This window comes from Sinocyclocheilus anshuiensis, unplaced genomic scaffold (genome assembly GCF_001515605.1).
Source record: "Sinocyclocheilus anshuiensis isolate Anshui unplaced genomic scaffold, SAMN03320099.WGS_v1.1 scaffold44, whole genome shotgun sequence".
Lineage (NCBI taxonomy): Eukaryota > Metazoa > Chordata > Actinopteri > Cypriniformes > Cyprinidae > Sinocyclocheilus > Sinocyclocheilus anshuiensis.
Genome location: NW_015555746.1, coordinates 1,243,131 through 1,252,004, shown reverse-complemented (window position 1 = coordinate 1,252,004; position 8,874 = coordinate 1,243,131). Strand labels below are relative to the sequence as shown.

Here is an 8,874-nt window from a genome sequence, read left to right as displayed (position 1 = left end):
CATTTATTCCTTTATTTATTTTTCTGTCATTTTATTCATTTCTTTATCTATATATTTATTCGTTTTTAATTTCTGCAGGTTTGGTCCTCCATACAAAATACTCCACAGATTATTTATTATACCATTTTGAAAATACTTGTTTTGAGTGGAAGCAGAAACTAAAGTTAAATACGACATTGGTATACATGATTGTAACTTCAATAGCATTTGAAGAGAATGACTTACAGTCACAAACCCAACTGTAAAGTGTTCATCTACGAATCCGGTATATTTAGCAATATTTAGATATAATTTGACGGTTTATTTTAATAAATATCGTATGTCGTATGTAATAATATAAGTCTCTGGTGTCCCCAGAATGTGTCGGTGAAGTTTCAGCTCAAAATACTCCACAGATCATTTATTATATAATTTTGAATATGCCTATTTTGAGTGGAAGCAGAAACAATCTGTATTCCGGGCCTGTCTCTTTAAATGCAAATGAGCTGCTGCTCCCCGCCCCCTTTTCCAGAATAGAGCTGGGCCATTACAACTTGGACCTGCTAAAAAACATGTTTTGTTTCTGATTATCATGTTTATCTTGCTGAAATCATGCTTTTTAAACCATATGAGTTTAAACTTCTGATATACGGTTTTCTGAGTGCACACATCCGAAGCACACGGACAGAAAGAGGCTGTCACAGCATGTTAAGTACTAAACTAAGTTCTCATTCACAAGTTTACGTTAAAAACACACAAATTACAAAAATAGTCGGTTATGTCTGTGAAGATAAACAGCTGGGAAATAAATTGCATGTTTAATTTAGATCTGTGTGGCAGCAGCAATATACATTAAATAAATCAATAAATCCACTGCTCTCTTGTCTCCTCTGCGCTTAAATTATAGCACTTAAAAACTAGAAAAGCCCGACTTTCATGATATGTCACCTTTAAGGAACCCAAACAAAACCAGCTCTCTTGTGGCCATTCATCTTGATTCTTTTAAAAGGCCCAAAAAGAAGTCAAAAACAGACGTCTTCAGTGAAACTACGAGAGAACATTTACTCAGAGGAAAACCCCACATAAGACAGAGGTTGTCACACATTTACAAAACAACGTATAGTAATGGAGTGTCAATTTTTTTTATCCAAAGGACATTATGAAAATAGATATGTTTATACACCACCGAAAACCATCAGTTTCACGTTTCCTTGGTTGGTAGATGCACCGGGGACCTGATTATAGCACTTAAAACCTGGAAAAGTCAGATTTTCATGATATGTCACCTTTAAAGTAACTGTACTGTACATACTGTTTATCTTGTAAATGTACATTCATTACCAGTAATGCACACGCAATGGGTCAACTCAAAATCAAGGGCAGAATGTGATGATAATGCTGACATTTTTGTTATCATCTATCAGTGAGGGACAAAATCTGAAAGCTGTTGATTTATCAGTCACTATCATGCAGAACAGGCTATTACATTTTGTGCTGTCATTGACTAACGCTGTCATCAAACCTCTAACAAAACACTTGATTGATTGTACCTACGTAAATGGGGTAAAGTCACTATGATAAATAGTATCCAAAACGTATTGGGATAGTTAAGTCTCACCTAAACTGTGTGAGTGTCAGTGTAGCCTATTATATAAAACCAACTGTCATTTATTTTTAAAGGAATACTCCACCCAAAAATGAAGATTCTGTTATTTACTCCCCCTCATGTTGTTCTAATCCAAAACTGTTTGACTTTCTTTTTTCTGCAGAACATAAAATATTTTGAAGAATGTTGGGAACCAAACAACACCGGAACACCATTTCTCAAAATATATTTTATGTTCCATAAAAGAAAGTAAGACAGTGTAAATGATCCCAGAATTTTAATTTTTGGGAGGAATATCCATTTACAACATAACACACAAGTACACTTTCAAGCATTTATTCATGTTTTAAATTCTAAAACAATAGATACACTGTTCAAAATTAAGACAATGTATTTGGACACTCGTTTGTAAGAACTAAGAACAAGTGAAATTAGTTAGGAGAAGAGGTTTAGCATTTATATGGTTTGATATCTTGTTTCAGAAACTGTTATGAGCCACTGTTATGCTTTTATTAGTTTTGATTACATCATTAATCATTCTTTAAAAAATCTATAGTTGTTCTGCAGAAATTTATGATATAATTAATAAAGATATATTCCATGTGTAAGTGCTTGTGTGGACCACATCCCACTGTTGCTAAGTCAAAAAGTCCTAAATGATGGAGAGGATGGTGGTTTTAAAGGTAGTCATCATAGCCAGATTCGTTCTCGATGCCAGCTGCAAATATAGAAACATGTCTGACATATTCCTTAAAGAGAAAACTGAGTTGAATTACATTTAGACAAAGGAGTTACCATTATAATGAAAATTGTGCTTCATTCCAGCAGAGTAGGGATCTTTAATCTACAACAAACACATTGAGATATAATTACATTAAACAGGTATTTACACACATTTCTGTATATATAAGAGCACATACTTACAACTGAACTTGGAGGGACTGTGGGAGCCTGGTAAGATGGAGGGGGTGGCACCCATGATGGAATGGGAATAGTGGAGTCAAAGTTTTGCATGCTAGCATTGCAATTCAACTTCATCCTGGCATGAATGGGAATAGGTGGGAGGGGCCCTTTCCTCTGGGCGAGCGACATAGACTCTTCATTAACACCAGAGCGAGTCTGTGGTGAGTCATGTGATTGGCTGGACATTGTGCTAGCAACTGTGGGTCTGTTCTCTGGAAGTGCTGCGTCTGAATCAAGACATTGTGGAACTCTGGGTGAACTTCTGAGTGAAAGCCTATGGCCAGAATTAAACCCACAAAAAATACAAAAAAAATCAGAACCCAACTAGTATAGACTGAAAAAAAATACTACTGTGGGGTTTACTTTTCAACATTTTCACTCAGAAATTGCAATAAATCTTACAATTACAAATAAACAGAAAGTAATACATTGAATTAAACATCAAATTTGTAAGTATATAAACTGAAATAATATTTGCTTGTAAAAATCATTTTATTTGGTTGCCCTGGTTGCCTGTCTATGTCTGTTTTGCTTCTCACCTCTTGTGCAATTCATTTCCTCTGAGACAACTGTCAAGTTTTTCTTTCCAGTCAGAAACACCACCCACACTGTATCTGCGTGTAAGTCCCGAAGATGCTGGAGAAGAGAGGAACATTCATTGGCACAACATTCATTATTTTAATGCAATTTGCAAGGAGAGTTCAGAGTGTCAGACCTTTGTTGTCACTGATCTGCTTCTGCACAGCAATGTAGAACTGCTTGGCCTCATCTTCATCTGTAAAGTTTATTCCTATCTGACACTCCTGCATGCACACACGTTTGGTTTTCATCATGATGAGGACTTTCCATTGACTTCTATTACTTTTCTATTGTTGAGCTAATGATATTTTATATCCCCTAAGCCTCAACCTTACAAAACATTTTTACAAATTTTTAGTCAATTGTGAGATTTAATATGCTTGGTTGAGCATGCGGATCCACGTGCACATATAGATGCACATAAAAACACTTACACACATACATACATGCAATGAAATGAATTTGTCACTCACATCACCAGGGAAGGTATGGAAGTAAGGACAAGTTTCAGAGTATTCAAATGGTGTATACAGCTCCTGTTCCCATTGCAGCTTGGCTTTCTGCAAAGAGAAAGAAATACCACGGTCACACATCATGACATGGCCTAAAAGTCTAAAGCAGAAACACTGCACATGAACAAGTGGTGGAAGCGGGTCAAAAAACAATAGAGACTTTGTAGAAGACATTTCTGAGAAGGTGCAGAATAAAAAAAATAAAGTAATCACACTAACAAGATAGAGAGAGTGATGACATTTGCGAGAATGTTGTGATGTTTAGTGTGAAATATATAAAAACCGATTGTGTGTATTGATGTATAATTTGTAGAATGTAGAATAAATGTAGAATTTAAAGAGAAATGTACACAAAATCATCTAGTAACAATGTTTTCATTTGAGATTTTTCCTGAAACTGCTTCCACTGCTGATTCCAAGAAATTCTGATTCTTTCTGTATTCTATCTGTTAGCCTCACCTTAAGACAGTAGACTCTCATGAATGTTGAATGCACAGATTTATCTTGCACCAGACATAATACTCCAGAACTGTGACTTTTCCATTCCTTTTTCTGTGGAGGGGCTGCCATTACCAGCTGGACAATACCACATGCTAAAACCTGTAATGTACATGAGCAAACATACACACACACATACATAAATACATATACAGTGTGTCTGTGAATATATACTTTTGAGTGTAAAGTGCATATTCACAGACACACAATATATATATATATATATATTTAATTAATACACTTTTAACCACAAATACAGATCCAGTTGCATTGCAGACAGTGCAGTCAGTGGTTGTTTAGTACCTTTTAGTCTGGACAAATATGCAGTTTTGTGGGAAATATTTGCATATTTGCATAAGTTTGCATAGTTGAAAAACAAATATATGTGTCTGTACTATGACTGGCCTCTGAGGCTCTATATCTGTGAATAATTAAAATAACCATGTGTTCTGGCTACAAACCAGAGAAACCAGTGGTCAGTGGTTAGGATCAGGTTGTGTATTCCAGATAAAGCGAAAGAAGTGTGTGGAAAGAGCATAAAACACCAGCCAAGTGTCTGGGTGTCCCAGTCACTGTTATTCTAGTATCGTTGAGATATTATTATAGTTTTGTTAATATTTTGAATTTATTTTGAGTTTTCATTTTAAGTTACTAATTTTGTTGTTTTTGTCATTTTTTGTCTATATATATATTTTTTTTTAATTCAGTTATTTTTGAACATCAGGTTAAACTAAATAAAATATAGGCTATATATATAATAAAACCTTATTTCAGTAAAAGTTCATGTTATTTGAAATATCTATTCTGAAGTTATGTCATAGAATGACATAGGTCTCAAGCAACACACTACTAACAATGAATAATGGAAATGCAATTACAGCAATTCTAGTACACAGTATAGATTCTTTTAAAAATAATTATGGTATTTAGATCCGATATCATAATATATAACAAAACAAATAAGTAAAAGGCATGAGGAAAAGTATTTAAAAAAGTGTACTCACACTGCAGTCATGACTTAGTAAACTGAAGATAAGACCGTTCTCACGAGTCGACAGGAGCGGACTCAAAATTCGTGACATCTCAAAATTCGTATCCTCTATCTTTGACGTCTCTCTTCTACAGTGTGCTCTTTCTGTTTTCTCATTTCACAGGTGTCCTGATCTATATCATCAAACAAATCACTCTGCTTTATACTTCCTAATGCAAATACCCTGGTGTCAGGAATACAGAAAACAGGAAAACAGAGTTCTATTCACACAACACACACAAGTAATTTCTACATTCATACTTCATACTGTACATGAAAAAAAAACAATATTGAGAGAAAATTTTACATTTAGTATTTATTAAATCAAACATGACTGCTTTAGTTCACTCCGCCACAGAGGAGAATATGTTGAGTGAAAAAAAGCAAAGACCTGTGTAGCTAAAAACAGCAGCGCACCTACAGTAGAATTTCAGCGTTTGCGTGCCGCCATCTAATGGTAGAAATGTACTTTTTAGAAAGTCAAAACAACAATTTCCCATTTGACATCCCTACAGACATTCAATACAGTCAAAGATGTTCTAGAGGCTGTATGTTTTGTGAGCTTCTATGTCTCCAGAGGTTGAGTATCCTAAATGATTTACAGGCCAGTGTCCAGGACTTGGCACAACAGTATGTTCGATACGCTGAAATAAAACCATTGCAGGAGAGCTTGTCATTACAGGCAGAAACAAACGCACATGATCTTCCCTTCCAGGCCAGAAAGCATTAGGGTCCACCCAGCAAACCGGCTTCCTACAACACATATACAGACATAACCAAAATAAAACATTCTTATTTAAAACATGCCCTATACCATTCAAAAGTTTGGGGTCTGTAAGGTTTTTTAATATCTTTCTTTGAAAAAATGTATCTGAAAGCATTTATTGGATCAAAAATACAGTACAAACGTAAAATTGTGAAATATTATTAACATGATTTAAAATATCTGTTTTCTATTTCAGTCATTTTTTAGATGTAATTTATTCTAATGATTGCCAAGCTGAATTTTCAGCAGCCATTGCTCCAGGCTTCAGTGTAACATGCTTCTTCAGAAATAATTTGATTTGGTGCTCAAGAAACATTTTTTATTATTATTAATAATGTTGAGAACAGTTGTGCCTCTTAATATTTTTGTGGAAACCGTGATCCATTTTTTGCAGGACTCTTAGATGAATACCAACAGTAAAGTGTCTTTACTGACACTTTCAATCAATTGAATGTATTTTTGCTAAATAAAAGCATTAATTTCTTTTTTTTTTTAAACCCATCTTACTAACCTGAAATTTTTGAAAAGTTAACAAAACAAATAAATAGACATAGAAATCTCCTCGTCCTGGTCCTGATTAGTAGATTTTTTTTTATCATACAGTGACTTACATGTTTTTGTGGCCCTTATGTGCTCCACCTTCAACTCGATGTGTTTTGGGTGTCCCAAAGTAACCTCCAAATTTGTCACCAGGGTGCAACAGGACTTAGAGAAAGAGACACTGTCAGGTTGCATTTGTATTCGGCATTCATTTTTCAATGGTTTACTATGCCATCTCTAGTGTGCTTGTAGATGTGCAGTTTCTATATATTATATAACATACCTTTCTGTAGTGTGACCTGGCTCACATTTAGCCCTTGTCGTTGGCATTGCTCCAGTGATTTCAGGTATTCACTGAAACAAAGTCTCCTGAAACGATCCACTTCTCTGCCCACTGGGCCACTCAGAGAAGAAGGACAAGAGGTCTTGGTGGCTGCCAGCACTCTCCGCATGATCGCTAACACCTCCACGTCCTGCAGGACCTCCTAGAAATGTTTACATTTACTACTATGTATGTAGCATAACTCACCAGACATAATTTGATACTGTAATTAACATTATTGTATACAAATAGTAATAAAGATTTAACTTTTGTGATCATAATTCTAGTTTTAATTGCCCTTATAAACAGTACTTTGGTGGGAACATAGTTCTGTAATGGTCTTTGATATTTATTTTTATGTTTAAATATAAAAATTGATAGTTATTTTTATATGATTACGTGTTTCTGTACCTGGTCATCTTTCTCGTCTCCATGTATTGGAAGATGGTGTCTTGACCCAATCCTTCCCTCACAGTCTGCATTCCAATAACCTAAACATAAACATGCAATACCTTATGATGTTACACGCTGTAAGCAATGAACGTTCACTATTACACATTTGCACTTGGACAAGTATTTGGCCCTATCTTTACCCCCAGACCAAGACATACCTGGGCTTGATTGTTGTTCTTCGTTTTCCTCATGCTTTCTGCTCCAGGCCTGAATATAAGCAGCCAGAACTTCCACAGTTACCCAGTTTCCATCCATACTATTAAAAGAGGACATCATCACATTCAGCCGCTCAGGATGTATGGAGAAGCCTTCCTACAATCGAACCCAAAACACATTTGTTTGTTTCTACAATGTTCTTAGGTCTGTGCAAAAAAAAAAAACTAATGAACAAATGTACAGCCAGAGCTGTGAATGCACACCTTTTTAAACAGAGCACTGAGGTCTACACGCTTTAATTTACCAGTCCCATTCCAGTCCAAGAGTTTGGAGAGGTTGCAGGGCTCGCACATGCGCAGAAAGCTCTTCACTTCTTCAAGTTCACGTCTGAGCGCGCACGGAGACTATGATATAAAGACAAATTTGAAAACCCTCCCAAAAAATAAATGCACAAACTATTTGGTTTAACAATTTTTCTTTCTAATGCAAGTCGTGTTTTATATATATATATATCGTGTTTTCATTGTCAATATTAAGTTATGTTCCTACAGTGACAGCATCTGGTGGTAGAACAATGCTTGTTCTTGGAGGGAGTGATGACATCCGCTTAGCTTGTCTGTCTCGCTCCATAACGAGGACCTCCAAATCGGTGAGAATGGGTTTATTGCGGAGCCATCTGCGCAGATCTCCCATCCGTTCTAGCGCTTCTCTGAACGCCTTCCTGTCGTTGATCCAGTCCGGGAGTTCCTCAGGGTTGTCTCCAGGTAAACGCGAGTAAAACTCAGCTGCGCCTCTGTGGTCTGATGCAGGCATTGCAGGTCGAGCGTCGATGTGTTTCGGCTGTGGACGAGGTGATGTTTTCATTTTATCCATTATATGCTTCCTAAAGGCACTGCCGCTGCATTTTTGTGGTCCCAACGAACCACATGCTATTTGAAATAGGTACGTCTCTGTCAAATCTCGATTTTTTTAACCTCCTGAATTCCTCTACCAGCGTCGGGTCATCCAGTAAGCACTCCGTTCCCAATACTGGACTTTTTGGCATTGTTTAAAAAATAGCTGTTCAAATAAAATTAAGCTAAATTGTAATATACCAGGATTTTCAACGCCACTCACCTCTGTAAATGTAGCTGTGAAGTAACTAAAGTCTATGTGTGGCATGTTTACGTGTATCCATGACATCCATTCTTCTTGCTCAACGGTCAAAGCTTTTCTTCATTTTGACTCAAGACAGTCAAGGACTATACTGAAGCTTCTTTTAGTTTAAATTATATTATATACCAAAAACAGAGAGAAATTTGTCAGTTGCATCTCAAATTCTTTTACTGTTTATAGCATGTTACTACTAAAATACTATAATTTGACAACAGTGTCAAAAATTAACTATATTTGTCCTCTTGTGACTTACATTCAGGACCATTCTTACCTTCATGGAACCTTATTATTTTATAGGACCATATAAAACACACA

The 8,874-nt window shown here is 35.9% G+C and overlaps 2 protein-coding genes across 2 annotated transcripts; both read right to left on the bottom strand.

The window, feature by feature from the left end:
* Nucleotides 1-2,133: 2,133 nt before the first annotated feature.
* LOC107673510 (proline-rich protein LAS17) lies at nt 2,134-5,219 on the bottom strand. Its single transcript, XM_016467114.1, has 8 exons — nt 5,142-5,219; nt 4,099-4,239; nt 3,601-3,687; nt 3,264-3,351; nt 3,088-3,184; nt 2,510-2,822; nt 2,381-2,429; nt 2,134-2,303 (listed from the first exon to the last, which is right to left on the bottom strand). Exons 1-8 carry the CDS (start codon nt 5,217-5,219, stop codon nt 2,263-2,265), a joined length of 894 nt encoding a protein of 297 aa, XP_016322600.1. The 3' UTR covers nt 2,134-2,262.
* A 306-nt stretch (nt 5,220-5,525) lies between these two features.
* efcab12 (EF-hand calcium binding domain 12) lies at nt 5,526-8,836 on the bottom strand. The gene is made up of 8 exons (XM_016467050.1): nt 8,831-8,836; nt 7,954-8,244; nt 7,668-7,808; nt 7,407-7,560; nt 7,207-7,286; nt 6,757-6,958; nt 6,545-6,638; nt 5,526-5,920 (listed from the first exon to the last, which is right to left on the bottom strand). The coding sequence occupies exons 1-8, from the start codon at nt 8,834-8,836 to the stop codon at nt 5,707-5,709; spliced, it is 1,182 nt and encodes a 393-aa protein (XP_016322536.1). The 3' UTR covers nt 5,526-5,706.
* Between the last annotated feature and the right edge of the window lie 38 nt (nt 8,837-8,874).

What these genes read in the sequence shown, in the direction of transcription:
- efcab12 (XM_016467050.1), bottom strand. An exon ending in TACCACCAGATGCTGTCACT is followed by an intron (nt 7,809 to 7,953) that starts GTAGGAACATAA and finishes TTTATATCATAG; the next exon opens with TCTCCGTGCGCGCTCAGACG. An exon ending in TCAGTGCTCTGTTTAAAAAG is followed by an intron (nt 7,561 to 7,667) that starts GTGTGCATTCAC and finishes GTTCGATTGTAG; the next exon opens with GAAGGCTTCTCCATACATCC.
- LOC107673510 (XM_016467114.1), bottom strand. Translation starts at nt 5,219, where the DNA reads ATGTCACGAATTTTGAGTCCGCTCCTGTCGACTCGTGAGAACGGTCTT. An exon ending in TGAGAGTCTACTGTCTTAAG is followed by an intron (nt 3,688 to 4,098) that starts GTGAGGCTAACA and finishes TTCTCTTTGCAG; the next exon opens with AAAGCCAAGCTGCAATGGGA. An exon ending in CAGTCCCTCCAAGTTCAGTT is followed by an intron (nt 2,430 to 2,509) that starts GTAAGTATGTGC and finishes TGTTTGTTGTAG; the next exon opens with ATTAAAGATCCCTACTCTGC.